At 39.8% G+C, this 23571-nt stretch overlaps 1 protein-coding gene across 1 annotated transcript; it reads right to left on the reverse strand.

Annotated features, from left to right (window-relative positions):
• Positions 1 to 23305, reverse strand: LOC139713366 (gamma-butyrobetaine dioxygenase-like). The gene is made up of 7 exons (XM_071625103.1): positions 23154 to 23305; positions 21952 to 22294; positions 17302 to 17603; positions 15071 to 15179; positions 8269 to 8468; positions 7833 to 7999; positions 1 to 179 (listed from the first exon to the last, which is right to left on the reverse strand). Exons 1-7 carry the CDS (start codon positions 23303 to 23305, stop codon positions 1 to 3), a joined length of 1452 nt encoding a protein of 483 aa, XP_071481204.1.
• Between the last annotated feature and the right edge of the window lie 266 nt (positions 23306 to 23571).

Below are 23571 nucleotides of genomic sequence, written 5' to 3' on the forward strand. Positions count from 1 at the left end.
TCAAAGCCTTGCCGTTCCGCGCAGCTCTTCGTCGATGAGGCGCATGCGCGAATAGATCTCGTCCCAGTCTAGATAGGCGCCCTCTAGAAGGCGTGACTTCGAACCTTCTCCTTCCATCGACACAGAATAACCCCTGCGTCCATGCAATACGCGGTTGTTGTCAAAGGCCATGATTTCTCCTGAATAAGCAAATGGGTTGAAGGTCAAAAAGATGGTCATCGGGTGAGAGTGGGAGAGCTAAAGGACAGAACATAACTGAATATATTTTCATGCATGCACAACATGTCGATATCTAAGGTACTAGTAGTTTTCATTAATTTATTTCATCATTTAATTTTTGCCTTTGATAATTGCAGCACTAGCAAAAATACGATGAAAATACTTGCGATAATACCTCATAGAAACGTGATTCTGATCTTACAATAATTGACATGGCTCAAAGATAACTCAGGGGTTTAGGCCTTTAAAGCCGAAGGGTGATGAGCTCACGAATAGAATCGGGTCACCCAGCAATGGTTTTAAGACATCACATTTTGAAATAAGTCTACTAGTACTTCTAGTTTGTGTTTCAATTGTCTATTTGTTTTAATGTCCAAGACTTATTAGTTGATTAATTCATTCATCTATTTATCATTTATTGATATCATTTATTCATTTATGTATTCATTCATTCATTTATATATTGATGTATTGAGTAAATACTTATTTATTGATTCATATCGCATCTTCAAAAAGGGTAGACCGACTCAGCATTAGGTGGTTTTCATCGGGGGCCGTTAAAACACGTCATATAAAACGGCAGAATTACATTTTGCTACCAAAACATTGAAAAACATTTAAATATCATCCAAAACATAAGCACTGATATGATAGTTTTAATACTACAACAATTCCTAAATGAACAAAAAAAGCCATGTGTCAGCTATTGTTACGATTATAGGGCTTTTTTTAAAGGTCCGCATCTTGATATTCCGATCGAGAGATGTTTTTGTCGGACCAGATTTTTACCTCCGAGACTGCCAATAACCCACGCTGCAAGGTTTGATGCGTCTCTGAACATCATCAGCAACTGCATGACTATTTCACAGGATCTATGTTGTGTGTTCATTCTAATACCCAATTCTCGATATTTCCTCCCACTCACATGCTTTACTGTTGTTATTATTTTTTCAGTGACTTAACGCCTGACAGAACCTCACCTATAGTGAATCCCTTTTCATATAGCTGGTGTTTCTTGCGTTATGTCTGTGGAGGCCTCATCACAAGGGAAAACGTGTTCGGGGAGGAGTTTCATGACGCCTTTTGTCAGATTTTGTTTTTCTGACAAACTGTTATGAGCTATCTAAATTCTTGCATCTGATTGGCTGTGAGCAAATTTGTCCGACAATGAATTTCTTGGTGAAATCGCTTCATGAAATCACCCCCGCCCCGTGCTTGCTTAAATAATGTGTTTTATTTTTCTTCTTCTTCTTCTTCTTCTTCAGCGTTCAACAACCTCGTGAGGTGCTGTCAAAGATGTATCATTCTTCTTCTTTGCAGCCAGTTGTATTTTGTTCGTATCTGTGGCAAACTTCTTGTTTTGAAGAGCACGTAAGTGTTGTTTTTGGCATAAAAAGTAATGCTTTTTCGAGCTGCATCATCTTTGGAAAGCTGTAGAACCTTCATCCATCGCTTCACATCAGGCTTAACAGTTTTGTGAAATATACTTTAATGTTGTATTTCTCCTATCAAGTTTTTTTTTTTTCTCTCTCTCTCTCTTTGCTCGGGTTGTTAACCGTATAAAGCCCCAGCTATAAATTTGACCCTTCCAGGCCCTGGGGGGCACAATGTGCCCCATATTTGATTTCTTTATCACAGTCATATTTGGCACATGGGTGGAGAAACTCATGCTCTATAACATGACGCAATACACTGAAATTTCTCAAGGTCAACAATTGATGGCGCTATTTACCAAAGTATAAAGAAATACATAGGAAATATAGTAGAACAATCTTTTCTTTGTGTTTTTATTTTTATTCACAGTACATATGTTTTATCTTATGACAATCTTTTTTGTTTTATTTGGCACAAAGGAAAATCGATTCAACCTTCACTTTTTGTTAAGTTTACAATTTCTCAAGGTCAACACATGGGGCGCTATTCATTACAATGTAAAGAAATATGATACCCATTGATATATTGGATAGGTACGTAAAATATTTTAACACGTTTCCTGTTTGAATTGAATTGAATTACTGGAACTGTACTGGTCATACACATGAGACACAGTGAACAGTTCCAGCAGTTTATTTTCATATTTCACATCACATCAAATCTGTACATGTACTTAACAAAACAAAAAAAGTATCAATGTAAATTCGTTTTACAATGGAGACAGGACACAAAGTGCTAATGTCGAAACTATTTTGAAAGCAAAAAAAAAAAACAAAAAAACAGCAAGGTACAAAGAGCAGAAGAAGTAAAAGAAAGGAGAAAGAAAATAAAAAAAGAAAAAGAAGAGAATAAGTACTGATTAAAGATAGCACAAAAATACACTAGTATTCGAGCATGACCTTTCTACGATCAGTTTCATAACAAGTACATAATGTTCAAAGTGTGAATACACTATAGGGCAGTAACTATTTGGGAGCATAGACACGATAAAAGCTGAAACCAGAGGTAAAGCAAACGTACACTTAAAATTGCTCTGCCATGCATTGAGAGAGAATAATGTAAAATAGCAGGTTACATAATCTTAATCAGGCATGTTATACTCATTAAGTAACATTAATTTGAGTTTTTGTTTAGAGGTAAACAGAGAAGAACATTTGACTATATCTGCGGGAAGATCGTTCCAGAGTTTTGTTCCGGTGAAAGCAATTGTTTTTTTGAGAAAATAGTGTGCGAGTACGTGGAAGGTGAAACGATCGAGTCTCTTTGCCTAGTGGGGTATGCATGAACCGCATAGTTTTTCTGAAACATATAGATGCATAAATATATCGGGCAAGTCGTTGGCTGATAACTGATACATAAATGTGCCTAAGTTGTGAACAGATCAGCAACCTTAAGGAGTCTGTTTTCAAAGAAGAAATAATTAATGTGAGGACAAAAACCAGCTAAATTGACTGAACGAATAGCCTGTTTTTGTATTTTGAAAATTTTCTCAATGTGTGATTTCGTACAATTCCCCCAGGCAAGTATACCGTAATTCAGATAGGGTATAATAAGAGTGAAATATAATTTTTTCAAAATATATTTAGGAAAGATATATTTTATCTTATTTAGAATTCCAGTATTTCTTGAAAGCATCTTACATAAGTAATCTATATGATATTTCCATGATAAATCATGGTCAATATATAAACCTAAAAAAAAATCAACGATTCAACTTGAATTAAACAATCATTATTCATTTTCATATCACCTGGCAAATGAGTGACAGAATTACTGAATAACATATAATTAGTTTTGTTTACAATGAGAGATAGCTTCTTTGCGTGAATCCACGTTTGAATTGACTTTAACTCTCTGTTCACTACATCTAAAAGGGTTGTTGGGTTTCGATGTGAAAAAAGATATGATACTGGAATCATCGGCAAAAAGAAGGAAGGACTAAACATCAGATGAGTTTTTGAAATCACTTATGTAAAGAATAAACAAAAGCAGACCCAAAAGAGATCCTTGATGGACCCCGCAAGAAAATGTTTTCAAACCAAAAATAAAATCCTTACAAACTGTTTCCTGTTGGTTAGATAGCTCCTGAACCAGTCCCAGGCCTTTCCACGTATCCCGTAGTGCGAGAGTTTATATAACAAAATATCGTGGTCGATAGTGTCAAAGGCCTTGGACAAGTCCAGGAATATACCAAATGTATGTAAGGAATCGTCAATAGCGTGGGCGACTTTGTCGATAAAAGCAAGCAGAGCATGAGTAGTAGAGTGTTTGTTTTTTTCTAAATCCAAATTGAGAGTCACAAAGAATATTACACTCATTTTCAAACTTAATTACACGAGAATATATCAAATGTGAGACAAAGGAGACAAAATTTCGAATATGATATTTTTCAGTAAAAAATCGTAATGCCATCATGTCCAGCATTCTGTTTTGCTTTTAATTTGTGAACTATGTCCTTCACCTCAGATTCTTGGATGGGAGTAAAGAACACAGTTTGGGGATTTGGATTAGTTAGGAAATAATGAAATTCTTTATCTGTTTCTGGGGTATTACGAGCAAAACTGGGGCCTAAATCAACAAAAAAAAAAAAAATTAAACGCATTAGCTACTTGTTCAGGATTTTGAATCAAAATATGTTGCAATATTTTCTTCACTAAAGTTGTTCCGATCTATCTTTAACTCGGAGAACTTCATTAATCACCTTTTACGTACTCCTGGCATCATTTTCGTAAAGATCAAAATGCCCTGTTAAATACCCAGTAATTTTTTTTTAACAAGTCTCAGAGAAGTTGTAAGAATATTGCGATAGCGAACATATTTACTCTTCGTATTTTCATTTGGATTCCTATTGTATTTGCAAATAGATTATTCTTATGATTGATAGATTTAAGGAGAGATTTGGTGACCCAAGGCATTCTTGGTGCTCTTTTATAAGTAGAACGAGTGGATTGTCGTAAATGAATAGTTTCAGCATAATGCATAGAAAATATTTCAAAAAAAAATTAAAAGTAGATTCTACATCATCTTCAATAGCAAAAACTTCTTCCCAGTTAGCAGTCAATAATCTCTCCCTGGGTCTATCGAGGTTACGTTCAGAAAAGTCACGGAAAGTAAATCTTTGAGCCTTAAAACAACTGCTTTTCACAAAAGGAACCTTGGCATATATCGGGAAATGATCAGGTATATCGCATAGGCCTACTATTGCACCGGATGATACAGAAAAACTATCGTTAGAAAATATATTGTCTATCAACATGGATGATGTATCAGTCACACGGGCATAGGTTTTCTGATTAATGGTAAAAGATATTTTGATAAAATCAAATCTAAAAATTCTTGACAATGAACGTTATCGTTCTAGTGAAGCAAACTCAAGTTGAAGTCCCCCGTAATGAAAATAGACTTTTGATTAAGGGAAGGTGCTAACAACAAATCGGAGAATGTTTCAAAAAAATCTGAAAATCCTGGAAAATGGAACACGGTGGCTTATAAATTTCACCAAACACAATATTCTTACGTTTCGGCATTTCAATTTCAATAAAAATACTTTCCAAACTATCACACATTTTATATAAATCCTTCAATATTTTAACCAGTGGCGGATCTATGGGGGGAGTGGTTCGTGTGTTTACCCCCACCCCTTGGGCTGCCAAGAAAAAAAAAATAATGTGCATAGGAAAACGCTATCATAATTATGTCCAGACTCACTAACTTATCAAGTTAACAACCAAACACATGGTAACTCTGGATACTGATCTAAAAAGATGTTATCATGGACTGCTTTTTATGGTCTCCATTTGCGTTAGTAGATGCCAGGAAAACATCACTTACGGGGGTTTAAATATTAAAAAAAAAATGGCGTGCCGCTACGCGGCTCACAGACATCGCCGCTTCGCGCCTTGTGGACGATGCTCTGCATCGTCGTTGGGTCAAACCCAGGAACCGCGGAGCCGGGGGGGGGGGGGGTGGGGGGATGGGGCTGCAACTTTCCCTCCCCATTATTTGGGCAAAAAAAGAAAAAAAAAATAGAGCACGTAAGTATGCTTAAAATCGCAAGCTGGCAACCCTAAAAATGAAAAATCTCCCTACTGTGGGAGAGGGGATATCAATTTGTCTTCTTATAAATGTCATAATGCAGAGAAAAAGAAGTTGGCTAACAGAATCATTTTGCGTTATTTGAATCATTTCATTCACGGAATGATAGTTATTGGTGATGTAATAAACTAACCGATCATTGGTATCAAAATCAAATTGTTTTCCATATTATTGGAAATTTCAGTTCGCAGATTGCGGTATTTTCAATAATTTTTATTTCTTTTCTTAAATGCCTTTAATATAAGAAATAAAGGAAATGATAAGAAGACCGTTTCAGGGTAATTAACGAACATAATTACTGCACATTTCGGTCCTTCAGCAAATTACAGCCAAGAAAACCCCTATTCCATCCATAATTGTTATATTGTAAGCTGAAATTCGAACAGAAACGCATGCAAAATCAAGAGAACATAGTTGTCAGCTTAATGGTTCCCAGCAATATCGGATATATAGTTAACTTAGGCCCCTATAGTATATCAAAATGTTTGCATATAAATTTTTATGAAAACTTACAAAATTTTGTTGAAATTGGGTAAAGGGCTTAAGAGTGGCAAATGAAAAGGTGTTGGTGGGGGGGGGGGGCACAATGTGCCCCCCTTAGGCTTTATAGGGTTAATTATTGTTAAATATTCCGGCCTTTTCTTTTTTAATTTATGCCTTCACAACTCTTTCTTGGAGACCTCTTGATAGTTCTGCTCTCATCTGAACAACAACGTCCTCTGTGGCATTATTTGTATGTTATATTAGTGAAGGAAATACAGTTAAAAATAATATTTAAAAAAAAAAATCGTTTAAGCCCCGCCTTAACAGACCTTCCCCGCGCGCGCCCGGGTGTTTGCCGGCGAAGATTCGCCGATTCCACATATTCTATAAAACACGGGTTGAACGCCGAGCGCGCGCATGCGACAGGTATTGCTCGTAAACCTTCTTCGGGGAGGGTGCGTCACATTACAGATACGCTGATGTATTGTAACAATACTGGAAGCATCAATTTTCACGTCTTGTCATTGCACTATCACGTCATTGTTTTAATGTGCACGCGTGTTCTATAATACAGGCATGTGGACCTATTATCTATAAAAGGCATTTGAATTAGAGCTTGTGTTTTAGCGCTACTGTTTTACCGTGCAAACGCCTTTTATTTCTTTTTTTTTTAAAGAAATAAAGAATATATAAGTCAGAAATCAGCCAATGTTTTACAATCAGAGCACGCCTATTACGATACCATTCAACCCACAAAACTCGATGAGTGGGACAACTGTATACCATGGGGGATAATTCCTGGGGGATGGGGGATGCACCCCCTCCATGGAGGAGGCGGGAGGGATGTACAATCATACCCCCTGAAATTTGAAAAAAAATGGAAGCAAAAACGTGATTGTATCAATTAATTTCGGCATATTGCATGACGTTTTTACGCCCGTCTTCAGAGAGCTTAACAGTATACTCTATATATCTTTTAGGATATAGATTATGTATACATGTGCATATTACCGGTATTATCTAAAGTGCTCGCTCGCGAAAATAATATCAGTCGACATAAGGCACGGTCCAGTCGATGTTGAAAACGTCAAATAATATAGGCCTACATGTATACATGCTATATGACGCGCGCAACTCGATCGGGTCCATCTGGAAATCACGTATGAAAACAAGCAATCATTTTGATATATTACAAAAAAAAACAAACAAACAAATAAAAAAACAGACAAACAAACAAACAAAATACCGCCGGATGCTGCCCCGAGGCTAACCCAAGGCTGTCCACTACTGTCGCGTCTTAACAGATTAACAGACACAATCTTCCCCGGGGAACAATCTTCGCCGGAGGCTACCCCGAGGCTACCCTGCGTTTTGTGGCCTGTCACTATAGCCCGTCTTGCCAGACCTTCCGCGGGCGCGCCCGGTTGTGCGCCGGCGAAGATTCGTCCGTGTTTACATTCCTATCTCAGGGTAAGATTTCGCCGAAGGCTACCCCGCTACCCCGAGGATGCCCTGCGTTTTGAGGCCTGTTAAGATGGGGCTTATGTGGTCAGACTTGGCTTTACAGTGGGAAAACTTATCGCAACACAAAGACAACAAACCTTTCTGGACCTTGAAGTCTAAAAAGTTATTCTCATCGTAAATCGCGTCTTCAAAAGCTTTCATCGCCTTGTACACCTTGGCTACGTCTTCCACTGGTACGTTCAGGTAGGGCGCCCTCACTATGTCACTCTTGGCAACGTATTTGAACTCTCCGTTTTCATCAAGTCTGCGTAAATCGATATGAATAAAAGAATAAAATAAATCAAAGTAGGGTCCTACCCAGTACAGCTCAAATAGATAGGCATCAATTGAACGTGTTTTGCAGGAGTTTCTTTTTTTCTCTCTCTGAATGTTTAAACAAATGGACGTCAATGGTTCCCATTTATGCCCAGAAGAAAGGCAAGACTTAAACAGCAGACTGGGAGCCTATACCGGCGTATCAAGAACAAAGACAATAAGTAAGCATGCGATGAAACCATCGAATGTTTAGCTTACTCAATCATGTTTTGTGCTTTCTGCAAGTGGACGTCGATGTAGTCCTGTGCTATGATCCGGTAGTCGATCTTGACTTTCGTCAGGATGTCGAAGAGTTCTGGATGTTCGCGCTGGAGTTGTTCCGCTGCGCGTTTTCCGTCACAGAACTGGTTCTCACCTCCCCTCGATTCCACCTGCCTGATGCAGTGCAGCATCTGGACCTACACGGGATGTCAAGAAATCGTTAAAGAAAATGTGGAATCAGGGTCAGGTAGGTCTGAATAAGCCAATTTGGAGCTTTAGCTAATGTGCACATTGTTTAAGGAAATAAACTTTTTTTTTGTCTCAGTTGGTTACGCACTTCACTCGTTTTCGAGAGAAAAGCTTGCCTTATAGGGTCCTACGTAACAATATGGGATTCATCATCCATGGGTCAAACAGAAAGTGAACTTGTGTAGCTAGACCGGCAGCACTTTTCAGCTTCGGGGTCTTTTTATCGCATATAGGCCCCATTTTTTTTTTCGGGGGGGGGGGGGGGAGGGGGGTGAAATAAGCATTGCCAAATACCATGAATAATCGAACTTTCCATTGTGACGTCATATCTGCAATCTGCAAGGATTAATCATTCATATAACTCTCACAAGGAGAGTCGCACGCAAACACACGTAAGCAAGTCAAACAAAGTGAATGTCTTGTATTACTATTTTCTTTTAAAAAACATAAGAAGTCCTCATCAGTCACCTCATTTTTTTTTCATTCTATCGGTGACGATCGAGAGATAAAGGACAGGTATAGGCCTAAGTCAGTTTTGATCCCATCTTTTTCTTCAACATTGTTCAAAAAGGATCAAAACGATGATGGAAGAACTAAATCACAACACAACTAAAGGAGTAAACCATCTTTAAACTGTCATCTTGGAAATGCTGTTACATAATTATACCCACTTTCTTTTCCAAACCATGTACGTAAAGCACTCACGCTGATATTAATGAAACGAAGTTATAATTCTTGTTTGAAATTTTGGATGAGATTGACAGACTATGAATAGTTCTATACAAAGTATAGATTACACGTCCCGGAACTTTAATAGCCTCGGGACTCACGATTACCCTCATAAGAATATTAAAAACCTTCCCTCGCAACATTCTATCAATCTATGTTCCAAGCCTTCAAGTCATCTATAAAGATTAATATATTCTAAAATATTCAATATTGCATATGATCCTCTTTGTACCAGGTACTGTTGGACCTTTTGTTGGTTTGGGCTTTTTTTTTTTTTTTTTTTGGTGCCAATCGGCACTCAAATCAGACACAGGGGACAGTATCTAGGGAAGGTGGCGTCCCACCTCTACAGACTGACGTCAAAAAGACGTCTCAATTTGGTCGCAACCGGTCAAATTGATTTGGTCGCACGTCATAATAATGACCATAAAATGACGTGATTTTAACGTCTTTTTGAAACGTATTTATCACGTCATATCATACGGACCTCCATAATGACGTAAACTTTACGCCAGTTTTCCAACATATTCATTACCTATTAATATTAGTGACGTATCAATGACGTAAAATTTAAATCAATTTTGAGACGTATTTTTCACGTCACATTAACAACGTATTAATGACGTAAAATTTACTTTGTTTTGCGACGTATTCACACCGTCATGACGACGCCTTTCTGACGTCTAAATATGACGTCCTTATTTACGTCTTCCATTTAAGCAAAAATACAGTTTATGACGTCTTTCTGAAGACAGCCCTGACCTGAAATTGACGTCATTCTGACGTGTCTCTGCTATCTGGGTGCACCTTTGTATTGAAGGGGTGGTATTCTTGTGTGGCATCAGAGCTGCCTCTCTTTTGTACTAGTAGCGGCATCTCTCTGAAGTGTTGGGATGGAATACCTGCTATCACATGGAGCTGTATAAGGACTGGGTTTCAGGCAGCCTGTGACGGCACGAGGACTGCGTAAACTCTCTCCTCAGCTAGCGAGAATGGGAATCTCGGCCGGAATGGCCTCCCTTACGAAAAAGTCCTGTGGTACTCCTGTGGTAATTACCACAGGACGGTACCACAGGACAGTACCACAGGAAAGTACCACAGGACAGTACCACAGGAATTGTCCTGTGGTATTTTGGGACATACCACAGGACAGTACCACAGGAAATCCTGTGGTATTTTGGGACGTACCACAGGGCAATACCACAGGAAAGCACCACAGGACCGGTACCACAGAACAGTACCACAGGACAGTACCACAGGAATTCCTGTGGTATTTTGGGACGTACCACAGGGCAGTACCACAGGACTAGTACCACAGAACAGTACCACAGGAACTGTCCTGTGGTATTTTGGGACAGTACCACAGGACAGTACCACAGGTCTATCATTACCACACAGTATTACCACAGGGCAGTACCACACAGCATTTCCATGGTACCACAGGAGAGTACCACACAGGATAGATCGAAAAAAAAAATCTGGGAGACTTTTAGCCACATTTGAAGGAATATTTCTGATAGGTGAGTGATGGATTTTAGGACAAACATGGCCCTACTTAATAACCTGTCCTACTCCTAACATATAACCTCAAACGAGAGTCTAATGGCCAAGTGCCAATCTAGTCCTATAATAGATCTATATAATCATATTCTATTCCTAGGTAGCCATCGACCCTCTCAGTACATATATATATGGCCGTCTATCCGTAAAGCATTAAGGCATGGTTACTCGATTATACTTTATTATCAAGATATGAAATTACACTTTCATAACAATATCTATGATATTGTGAATAACATAACATAATTAGACAATCTTTCATAAAGTTCAAAGTAAGTTCCATCATTAATACTTTGACTTTTAAAGTCATATAAGTATTTTCTAAAATCTAGAGTGCTTTTTATGAATATTCATGAGCTATGTAAAAATTTGTACCACAGGAGTACCACAGGAGTACCACAGGAGTACCACAGAAGTCCTTATGAAATTTCTCATGCTTTACATCAGTACTTTCACTAAATAGGTAATACTGTAGGAGTAAAGGACAGGATAAGTAATGGCAAATCAATTGTTATAATTCACAGCATAACTCATCTATCAATTAATTGAGGAATATTAATATATGCTTTCTTGTTTGTATTTTTGTTATAAATTTCAGTTGATTCTGCCTTACAATTTTCCTGTGTGGTACTCCTGTGTAGTACTGCTGTTTGATATTCTCCTGATGTGATAGTCCTCTGGTATAAAATGTTAAGAAAAAAAAAGAATATCCTGTAGCATTTTTCTGTGGTACTTACGAATTTAATTTGCTGTGTGGTACTTCTGTGTGGAATAGCACCATATTATGATTTTCCTGTGGGATTTTGGACAGTTCCTGTGGTACTCTCCTGTGGTATACATCGAAAATTACCACAGGAATTCCTGTCGTACTGTCCTGTGGTACGTCCCAAAATTCCACAGGACAATTCGCGTGGTACTGTCCTGTGGTACGTCCCAAAATACCACAGGACAAGTCATGTGGTACTGTCCTGTGGTACTATCCTGTGGTACTTTCCTGTGGTATTGTCCTGTGGTACTGCCCTGTGGTACTGCCCTGTGGTACTGTCCTGTGGTACGTCCCAAAATACCACAGGACAAGTCGTGTGGTCCTGTCCTGTGGTACGTCCCAAAATACCACAGGACAAGTCGTGCGGTACTGTACTGTGGTACTATCCTGTGGTACTGTCCTGTGGTACTGCCCTGTGGTACGTCCCAAAATATCACAGGACAAGTCGTGTGGTACTGTCCTGTGGTACTATCCTGTGGTACTTTCCTGTGGTATTGTCCTGTGGTACTGCCCTGTGGTATTGTCCTGTGGTACTGCCCTGTGGTACTGTCCTGTGGTACGTCCCAAAATACCACAGGACAAGTCGTGAGGTACTGTCCTGTGGTAATATCCTGTGGTACTGTCCTGTGGTACTGTCCTGTGGTATGTCCCAAAATACCACAGGACAATTCCTGTGGTACTGTCCTGTGGTATGTCCCAAAATACCACAGGACAAGTCGTGTGGTACTGTCCTGTGGTACTTTCCTGTGGTATACTGCCCTGTGGTACTTTCCTGTGGTACTGCCCTGTGGTACTGTCCTGTGGTACGTCCCAAAATACCACAGGACGAGTCGTGTGGTACTGTCCTGTGGTACTATCCTGTGGTACTTTCCTGTGGTACTGTCCTGTGGTACTGCCCTGTGGTACGTCCCAAAATACCACAGGACAAGTCGTGTGGTACTGTCCTGTGGTACTGTCCTGTGGTACTGTCCTGTGGTACTGCCCTGTGGTACTCTCCTGTGGTACGTCCCAAAATACCACAGGACAAGTCGTGAGGTACTGTCCTGTGGTACTATCCTGTGGTACTGTCCTGTGGTACGTCCCAAAATACCACAGGACAATTCCTGTGGTACTGTCCTGTGGTACTATCCTGTGGTACTTTCCTGTGGTACTGTCCTGTGGAACTGCCCTGTGGTACTGTCCTGTGGTACGTCCTAAAATACCACAGAACAAGTCGTGTGGTACTGTCCTGTGGTACTATCCTGTGGTACTTTCCTGTTGTACTCTCCTGTGGTACATCCCAAAATACCACAGGACAATTCATGTAGTACTGTCCTGTGGTACTGTTGTGTGGTATACATCCCAAAATACCATAGGACAATTTGTGTGTATACTGTCTTGTGGTACTGTCCTGTGGAACTTTCCTGTGGTAATGTCCTGTGGTACTGCCCTATGGTACATCCCAGAGTACCACACGATCCTGTGACACAGTACCACACAGTTCCTGTGTTAATATATATTTGTGTGGTACATTGTGTGGTACCAACCATTACCACAGGGAGTACCACATGAGGCTGTAAAACAGTACCACACAGTTTCTGTGGTAACATTTATTTATGTGGTACATTGTGTGGTACTGACAAGTACTACAGGGAGTACCCTACAAGCCTGTGGTACAGTACCACACAGTTCCTGTGGTAACATTACAAGTGTGTGGTACATTGTGTGGTACCGACAAGTACCACAGGGAGTACCACAGGACTTTTTTGTTAGGGCTGGCTCATCCACCAGCACACAAGTGGAAGGAACAACAGCCTGCAGGCAGAGTTATACCAGGGTGGTGCCTCCCTGGTTATACCAACATTAATAACATCCCACCACCTGCATCGCTGCGACCTCCCACGAAAGGACCGGTGTCGCCTGAAACGACTCCACACCGAAGTCGGCATATACTTCCAAGCGTGCCTTCTGCAGTGGAAGCTTTAGGCAGATATATACGACCGCGGTGCAGCACAGACGGCAGATTACGTGGTGGAAGACTGCACAATCGCCTGGCGGGAGGATGGACTGCCTTCCGTTACCTCACACCTGCTGCCAGGTCCTGGCTGAAAGACGCTGTACTTTTCACCCAGTTTTTCACCGCATTGTGGACATGTGATGTCAGATCGGAAAGACCACAAGCAAGAAGATGAAGAGAAAGGGGACAGTGTGTTTTTTTTTACTGCTTCACACTCAAAGCGCAATGGCCTGAATTCACGAAAATGGTAGAAATTTAGGCCGAAACCATGGTTTGTGCAATATTCCTTCTGAGTAGGCCTAAATACGAACAGTTCGACGTCCAGTAACAAATAGGCACATTGATACGTGCATGTCAAAGGTACGCCAATTTCACGCTTATTTTAGACCATGGCCTTTAAAAAAAAAAAAAAAAAAAAAAAAAAAAAAAAAAAAAAAAAAAATTCCCAGGGTAGCCTCTTCAGTGTTGTCACTACTCTACCAGAGCAGGGGCGGATCCAGGAATTCCGTGAAGGGGAGGCGCCTTTGCAAAATTAAAGGGGGTTGCATGCACACTCCCCTCCCCATTTTTTTCTTTTAATTTCTTCTGTTTTAACCAAAAATAAAGAGGATGCCCGGTGTGCCCCCCTCTGGATCCACCACTGCAGAGGGCCCTGCCATTATTATTACCCTAGCGTTGCCAGGTACCCATTTATACACATTGGTCGAGAGGGACATATATGGGTAAAAACATCTTGTCCACGTCCTTAAGGACGTAAGCGCTGGGCGGGATTCGAACTCGGGTCCTCCGATCGGAAGTCGGGAGTCTTATCCATTATGCCACAGCTCCCCCACATAATTTGTTCCATGGTCTACGTTTAAGGTCGTCACCCCTAATGGTACGTTCTTTCGTAAACTCCCGAACGACCGAAGTTTGTGCATGCAGTTGTGCAATGCCAGACTCGGTGCTATATCCATAAACGTGTGGGACAATGCTGCCATTGATGAGGCACGCGTCTGTGTGCGTGTGTGTGTACGAATCATACAAAAACATTGTGACCGCGAGCTGCGGTGATTGGAGGAGAGACGCGTGGCAGAAGACGCGTGGCTCTTTTGGCCTCTCTTCATGCGCATGCGCACTGAGAGTGTGCGTCCATTCGGAAGCTCTCGTGGCTCGGACAGCCATTTTGGGTCAGGAGATTTCTAGTCTAAGTGTTTTTCGCTGACCCATTGAGCCAGCGCTATTCTCATTCGGTGTCACTACATTTGATACAGAATGGGGGAGGCAGCGTGTTGCGTTCGTCTCCGTGCCGCACAAACCACTCGCCACGATTGTACAAGGCTTTAAATTGGGTTTAAACCACCTTCGCGAATTCGGACCAATGTGTCTATCAAAGGGAAGGGATCAATGCAGGCCTCATAGTTACCATTAAGTGATTTTATATTCTGTAGCTTTTCAATTCAGACCTAATTATTTTGACAATTTAACAAAACAGGATCACTGACAGAATTCGGACTAACCCCCGGGCGATAGTCGTAGTAGGGCAGGTCCGTGTGAAGGCCCAGTGATTTCGCCGTATAGGCCAGGCTACTACCAGGCTCGAAAATACTCTGCACTTGGTAAACAGGGCTGGAATGGGGGAAAAAAAGAACAAAAAGGAAGTGAAACGAGAACAAACACATTGGTAGCGAAAGTTTCTCCACTTGGTATCACTGTGAAGCCCTTTGCGCCATGAAGCTATATAGGCCTATGTGTCTGGGTGTGCTTGTGTGTGTGTGTGTGTGTGTGTGTGTGTGTGACTCTGAGAGTTTCGAATGCAGTGGTGTAGGCCTAATCAAGGATTTATGTTGACCCACATTATTTCTTGTACCGGCACAGTGACTCCCTTAATTGATTATTAAAGTGCGGTTGACCCATATCTCTACGGTCTGACCGCATCGTATACAGTGCGCTCCCGTTACAACGAACGTTAATATTTCGTGGGGGGAAAAGTCATTTCCGAACGTCATTGACAAAGAAAATAGAAAGAAATGTGCTCTGTCACCGTGAAATGTTGAGCTCTTTAATATGAGCACATGTATCTATTTAAAAGTGTTTCTGCATACTATGGGTAACCTCTTCAAATGTCAATTTGTTCAAATAGACATATCGTTCTGCGTTCACTCCCTAACGATCACGCACTGTGCAAGAGAACTTGCGTTATGGCCTATCAATTGTGTTAATCCCACGTGAAGGCTACTTTATTCCAAAGGTTCATTATTACGAGACACGCAAATTTCAAATGTATACATGTACCTAGATGTTCGATAGTCTGAAAATTAGAGTTCGTAATTATGAACATTTGTGGCGTTATTCCGAAGGTTTGTTATTCCTAAAGTTAGTCGATCCGGAAATAATGCTCATTATTAAGAAGGTTCGTTAATCCGATGATACAAATCTTGATCGTTTGTCCAGAAGTTCGTTATCATTGGAATTACATAAAATAGGTTCGTTGATCCAAAGGGGAGCAAAAAAAGGTGAGTGCACTAACAAAACAACCGAATTTTAAACATACATTTGTACCGTCTTCAGACGATTTCATTTTCGAAATAACAAACCTTCGGAATAATGAATTTTCAACCTCCTTTAATTTGTTTGGATTGAAAAAACTTTTAGAACATCGAACCTTATTTCACTTTCGGAATTACGAACCATCAGAATAACAAACCTTCGGAAGAACTAATCTTTGGAATTAATGAAACCAACATCATCGATTTAGCGAACCTATGGAACAACGAATTCTTGGAATAGCAAACCTTTGATAAAAATAACGAATCTTCGCAACAACGAACTTTTGGAATAACAAACTGTAACCAGAGTCCTTAAACCATCACTATAATCAGATATGACGTGTTTTTCAAAGCAAACATGAAAGTACAAACAACTTTATGCTCTCTTTTATGTGCTATATGTAAAATTTGAATAAATTACTGAGATAACATTCCATTTAACATTGCTTTTCAGAATAAAAAGATGAGTATTCAATAAACAACATGCAATAATTAGGCCCTATACACATGCTGTGCGTGCTTTTGTGGTATAAATTTTGCTCAGTTAATCTTGATGTAACTAAAGAAAAATGCGTGTCCCATGAGGTGGGTTATAACGGAGGAGCACTGTATTTATTGATTGTGTATATATACAGTTTTATAAGATATGGAGAATCATACACACCAGTGTTCATTGTGGAATTGGCCAAAATGAAGTAGAATCAAACAAACAGAATGGTAGAAGTTTCCTTAGCGGGACTATGCAATGCAAACAAACATTGACATATTCACATAATACACTGATCATCACTTTTATCAGCCAAAAGGAGATTTTATATAGGCCCTAATGTGCGATATACTTTATCAGATTTTTTCAGCTACTTCTTCTTAGGATAACTTTGATAGGTAAAAGAAAATCTCAACCCAGGTTCTGTCAATGACATGTTTAATCGAACACTGTCAAAGTACTGTTGTGATTTACAAAATAAAATGTAATATGGAAATATTCAAGTTAATTGTGTCCAGCCCAGGTGAAGGTTCTTACACCCGCGTGGATCTTTTTTTTAATTACGAATTATTCGGTTTTGCTTCACTAATCGCTGCCACGTTTTGATTCCAGAATTTATCTCTGGTCGAAACACTACTGAAATAATCATAGATGAATTACGATATATATATGAATCAAAATTAGAATGTAAATGATTTATTATTCTTTGACTCACCCGTAGAATGTTTTTCTCTCGAAGGCAACTTTCTGGCATAGTTTGTTCAACGCACCAAGCTCGCAAGGGGCTCCAGTGATCTTTACGAGACCGTAGACCACCAAGCCCTCCATCCATCCTTGCAGGGCATCGTTCTTGGTCATAACGTCATCAAAAGGAAATGTTGGGATCTTGTTGACGAACTCCGACCCCCACGAGAATTTAGACAGCTTCTTAATCGGATCGTAATCGGTCTTGTCGAATCGCTGTAGCTTCAACCAGTCCGACCGGTACGGACTGATGTGACCGTCCGACCAAAGAATCTGGCGATCGAGGGAAAATATTGTAAAACATTGATACAAGATCCAGATCTTATGAATATCAAACTTATGCGACTGGTTGTATCATACCAATCTTCCTCTAATTGAGGGCGATGTCCGTTATTTCGAAGATTCATCATTTCAAGCACAAAAAATTCCCTCTACCTCTAATATTATGTTCATTATTCCGAAAATGAAATGGGATTCGCTCTAGACATTTCTGACGTTCTTCCAAAGGGTGTTTATTCCGAATTATCGTTAATCCGGAAATGAAATATTTAAGTTTCGTTCCTTGAGATGTTTGCTTTTCCGAAAGACATAAATTCCCTGTACCTATTAGCCGTTCATGAATTCGAAAATTGAATATGCTTCGTTGATCCGAACATTCGTGGCGATGATACGGAGTTTCGTTACTCCTGAGGTTCGTTTAAATGAAATAAAGTAAGGTTCGTTATTTCGAAGATTCATCAATCCAAAAATTACATGAGGTTACTTAATCTAGTAAAGCGGAGCTAAAAACAAGGTGTGTAGGCCTACTAGCGAAGCTTCAGAATTACACAAACAATATATTTCGTTTCCTGAATAACGAATGTTCGAAATGTCGAACCCTTTTTTTATTTTATCGAACCTTGGTCATAACAAACCTTGTACAAAATGGTGAAAGCATTTTTCAAAGTAAGGTCATCATCATCAAAGAGAAAAAAAAAATGAAATGTTTTCGAGGATAATGCACTCATTACATTAAAAGAAATATTTTTAAAGACATTATTATACTTCATCGCAAATATTTTAATTTTTTAGGAAAGATTTCTTTCTTGAATCAATGATGGATTTTGCTGAAGTAGAGAGAAAATGGCAGGTATACGTTGTGTCTTCCATAAATTGTCCATATTACTTGCACACTGTCTTTGCAGAATGATTTTTTTCTTCCAATCTAAGAAATGTAATCATCTTGTGATACTCGGACTTAAAAAAGACCAACCGCCACGTTCAACTAGACTTGGAATTTGTAAACACTGACAAATTAGGTGATCCGATACATTCGGAAATAAATGTTATGACCTGTTTTGACATGTGCAAAATGTGGGGGTGAAAGGGCGTGTTTTTCTTGAGCTATTGCAAAGAAAGTCACCGAAAGAAAGACATATCTCCCGACATTGAGGCTAAGCGTTTAGTTTAGTCCATGGCAAGTCCATCTTTTCATAAAATAACAACTACTTCATCAGACACTGTCTTTTCTAGGTAAATAAGGGTCAAAGGTCATAACATTTATTTCCGAATATATCGGATCACCTAATTTGTCAGTGTTGACAAATTCCAAGTCTAGTTTCTCCCCAAAGGTTGTGCAGAGGTTAATTCTTCTTCTTTATTTCTTTATTTCTCCCCAAAAGTTGTGCAGACGTTAACTCAGAAAGTCCTCTGCCTATCAATTTCAAAATTATACCATGTATGTATCGTGTCCCAAAGACGACAGATCTAATAAAATCATTGTGATCAGTTGACCGTGACGTCACTATGACGTCATTACATGAAATCACATTTTCATTGATATCTCATTAATGGAATAGAATTTCTCAATGAAATTTACGTCTCATATAGTTCAAGTCAAGTTCTTGCTACTCATATTCTCAAAATTCATCTCTACACTTAAAACGTACGCGTACGCGCATGTTGAAATATTGACATGCTCCTGACCAATCGAGCTCAAAAAGTTTTTGCACACGTTTCAGATCATTTGGAGCATTTTTCAAAAAATTGAAAAAAATGTAAGGACGCGTACGTGCGCGCGCATATACGCAGGCACAGCTCATATGCAATAGAAATTTCCCATTTTCTCACACGGATCGGATGTTTGAAATGTCAAGAAATAATCCTACCAAGTTTCAAGTCAATCCGACTCAATATGACGTCATACGGGCCCGTCAAAGTTTAAATTCCGCGCGCGCGTCAATGGCGATATACAGTGCATTACTCGTCAGGATGGACGGTGACCCCCCCATTTTCTTTATATTTTCTGAAAGCTGATGAGTTGTACATGTCATTTAATGTGTTGGTGATGCTGGAAAAATTATTTAAAGATATCAAATTTCTTAAAATAAAAAAGGTAAATTTTCAAAATGACGTAATCAAATTTCAAGTTCAGTCGAGCGTATCTCACTTATCCTTTGCCGATTTTCACCCAGATTTCAGGATGTTGTAGCTTATTAAATGCTCTTTCATAATTGAATATCAAAATTTTGATTGGATGACGGCATCACCTCTTAAAAAATGGCTTGAAAGTAACCTTGTCAAATTTGACCAGTTTACGTGTTATCTCTATGGGAGTGCAGTTTTTCTGGAAATGAAAATTGACATGACTATATCTTTTTCGAGCACTAGCTCACTTATCCTTCGGTGAATTTCTCCCAAATTTCAATATGTTGTAGCTGAGACTTTGAGCTATCGTAATTATACCCCTCTGGTTTTTTTCACACGACGTCGGGATCACGTCGAAAAACTTGGTTAAAATTGGCACTTGGATTCGATGTAGCGTCATTTTGCTTATAACACACAGAGCCTATGGGGGATGAAATAGCTCAGTGGATAGCGCATCCGACTTGTAATCTAAAGGTCCCAGGTTCGAGGCTCATCCCTACTTTATGCTTTTTTGTAAAAACAATTTTTTCTTCTTTTTCTTTTTTTTTAGTCTTATTCTCCCTTCCTAACTTTATCTTTTTCTGATTTTTTCTTTATGCTTCTCCTTCAAATTTCTATACAATACCATAACTTTTTCTTTATTTTTCTTTCTTTCTTCCACTTTCTGTTCAACAGATCAACAACAACAATGGCTATCAACCCCAAATTTTGCACATGTTTAGTTCATGTCACGAACATCATTTCATAAAATAACAACTACCTCTTCTGACACCATCTTGGGTACGTAAATTAGGGTCAAAGGTCAAAAGTGTTTAATCCTGTATCTTGGTAGATACACGTCTTATCTTTCCCACATTTTGCACACCTAAGGAACATGTTGCAAGAATAATTTCACAAAATAACAACTTTTTGCTCAGATGCCATCTTGGATGTGTAAAGTGGGGTCAAAAGTCAAATATACTTCATTCTGTAATCTCATTAGTGTATGATATGGTATCACCGTCATAATTTGAACACAAACGGACGTCGATAGATGGATCATTTTGTAAAATAACGATGCTTTTGTCGGACGCCATTTTGGCTGTGCAAATGAGGTATTATCTCGATATGGGAGTACATTTTCTCTGGAAATGTAAAATGACATGACTGTCTTTATCGAGCATTAGCTAATTCATCCTTCAGCGAATTTCTCGCAGATTTTAATATGTTGTAGATGAAACTTTGGCCTATCGTTCACGTGATCCATATTCTTATTGGAAGTCGGAATTACGTCCAAAGACCTGGTTGAAATTGACGCTTAGCCTCAATTTCAACCAGGTCTTTGGACGTCATCCCGATTCTACTAAGAATATGGATCACATATATCGCCATTGACGCGCGCGCGGAATTTCAACTTTGACGGGCCTGTATGACGTCATATTGAGTCGAATTGACTTGAAACTTGGTAAAATTATTCCTTGACATTTCAGACATTTCACATTAGATCTGTGTGAAAAATCGGGAAATTTCTGTTGAATATAAGCTGTGCGTGCATATATGCGCGCGCGCGTACGCGTCCGTCCATTTTTTTTTTCAATTTTTTGAAAAATGCTCCAAACGGTCTGAAACGTGTGCAAAAATATGAGTAGAAAGAATTTGACTTGAACTGTATGAGACGTAAATTTCATTGAAAAATTCCATTCTATTAATGAGATATGAATGAGAACGTGTTTTCATAAAATGACGTCATAGTGACGTCTCGGTCGACTGATCACTATGATTTTATTAGATCTGTCGTCTTTTTGGATAAGATCCATATATGGTATAATTTTGAAATTGATAGTCAGAGGACTTTCTGAGTTAACCTCTGCACAAAATTTGGGGAGAAATAAAGAAGAAGAATAAAGAATCCGTACAGATACAGAAGGTGATTCGAGAGAATACTCGGATCACCTAATAAAGAGTAAAGAATCAGTACAGATACAAAAGGTGATCCGAGAGGATACTCGGATCACCTAATAAAGAATCCGCACAGATACAGAAGGTGATCCGAGAGGATACTCGGATCACCTAATTATCGTCTCGGATCACCTAATTAAGGTATGTTCTTAGTCTAACCTTTGTTGGAGGTTAAAGGTATAAGGTTAACTGGCGGGAGGGGGGGGGGGTGGGATGCCCGGGAATTGAGGTATAGACCACGCTAAAGTCAGGGGTAACAGGTGATGCACGGACACACCTCCACTAGATGTCCGTCGTCTTTGATCTCCACCGTCTTTGGATGGACGTCGAGGTCGAGGTTCGCCATCAGCATCGATCTCGAGTGGCAGCTCGGATAGTAGCACTCGTCACAGCGGCAGTTGTCTCTCATCCACACGTACGGGTATCTTCCCAGGTAATCTGACCACGTCACTTCCAACCATTTGCACTTGTCGTTGGTGGTGGTAGACACGATCTGCCTCTTATCGACTTCATTTGTCTTTGCCTCCGGCGTCGTCGCACGCCCTCGACGCTGCTGTGTAAAGAAGCCGGTAGTTCTGCTAGACCATGACGAATTTGCCGCCCTCACAGATGTGAAGTTCCTTAAGGTGGAGGTTATCGTTAATGATTAATGGTTAAAGTGATTCTAGGTCTTACTTCGTTATAGGCGGAGGTCGATATAGGCCTACTAAGGGCCTACTGGTACTACAGTACTTACCGAATATAAACCATTCCATCGGTTCTTTTGTATCATCGCTTTTTCAAGAAGAAACTAACGCTTTCTAAACAAACAAATTCCATCATTTTACCACAGAACCAGTACAATGCGAGTTGTCTTACAAAGCTTTTAGGCTGTTATCGATGTCATGATCGACGTGCACCCATTAGACCGAGACCATTCGACATTGAAAACATGCCCAGTGAGTCATAAACCCACAAGTTATACAGACCATAAGCTCGCAACTATAGGTAAGATAGGCCCACGCGAGTCCGACAAGAGACATCACGGTGTCGGCCTTGTATATGACGAGTGTCGGACTCGTGGGTCTTGTATGCCTAGTGTCGACTTATTCATTGTTGTTGGGTTTTTTTTTTTTTTGGAGGGGGTTTGGGATTTTTCTTTTGTTTTTGTTTTGTTTTTGTTTTGTTTTGGGTTTGTTGTTGTTGTTGTTGTTGTTGTTTTTTTTTTTTTGGGGGGGGGGATTGTCTACAATAGAGTCGAGCTCATGGCCGGGTTGTATGATTCGTGGACTGTATACTCGGGGCTGTTAATTAGTTCGTGACGCGCACCCATAAAGATCATTTTACGTTGATTGTTTCATAACAATGATGTCGTCTTGATTTCATGAGGTGAAACCTACGGCCCGCGAAGGTTATGTTAGCCCTACTTCACCACCCTCATATCCAGAGCTTAAAAATACTTGTAGTAGAGGGATCAAATTGAGGTCAGGTAATAATCACCTGTTCTGAAGAAAATACGACGCAGTCGCTGTAGAGGGTGCGCAGACCACGACCTGAGTCGTTGCCAATGGCGACGTGAGGCGAGTGCAGACAAACTTTGACAGTGGTGACGTCAGAGACCACCTGCGGAGCGTTGCCGCGCGTATCGACATATTGCAGTATGGAGGTTCTAAAGGGGCAATCAGATGCACAACATACGTATGATATAACCTGTCTACATGCTATATCCCCATGCCCCCCCCCCCAAAAAAAAAAACACTTAATAGAAAGAAGCCCGGTACAAATATGTTTGCAACATGAACATTTTCTAATGCTACCTTTGTACTCCTTGTAAACTTATTTAACTTATGTCCAATAAACTGTACTGCATCCCCCCCCCCAAAAAAAAAAAATTACAACAGGACCCTCCGCAATGATA

This window comes from Diadema antillarum, unplaced genomic scaffold (genome assembly GCF_040938485.1).
Source record: "Diadema antillarum isolate AM-2024a unplaced genomic scaffold, OU_Dant_1.0 seq00001953_RagTag, whole genome shotgun sequence".
NCBI lineage: Eukaryota > Metazoa > Echinodermata > Echinoidea > Diadematoida > Diadematidae > Diadema > Diadema antillarum.

Bases quoted from the DNA above. Each gene is read 5' to 3' on its own strand.
- LOC139713366 (XM_071625103.1), bottom strand. From the start codon at position 23,305: ATGTCGATACGCGCGGCAACGCTCCGCAGGTGGTCTCTGACGTCACCA. The intron at 17,604-21,951 runs GTGTGTCCGTGC...CTCGATCGCCAG, and splicing joins ACGACGGACATCTAGTGGAG to ATTCTTTGGTCGGACGGTCA. The intron at 180-7,832 runs GTTTGTTGTCTT...TTGCTTATTCAG, and splicing joins AGACTTCAAGGTCCAGAAAG to GAGAAATCATGGCCTTTGAC.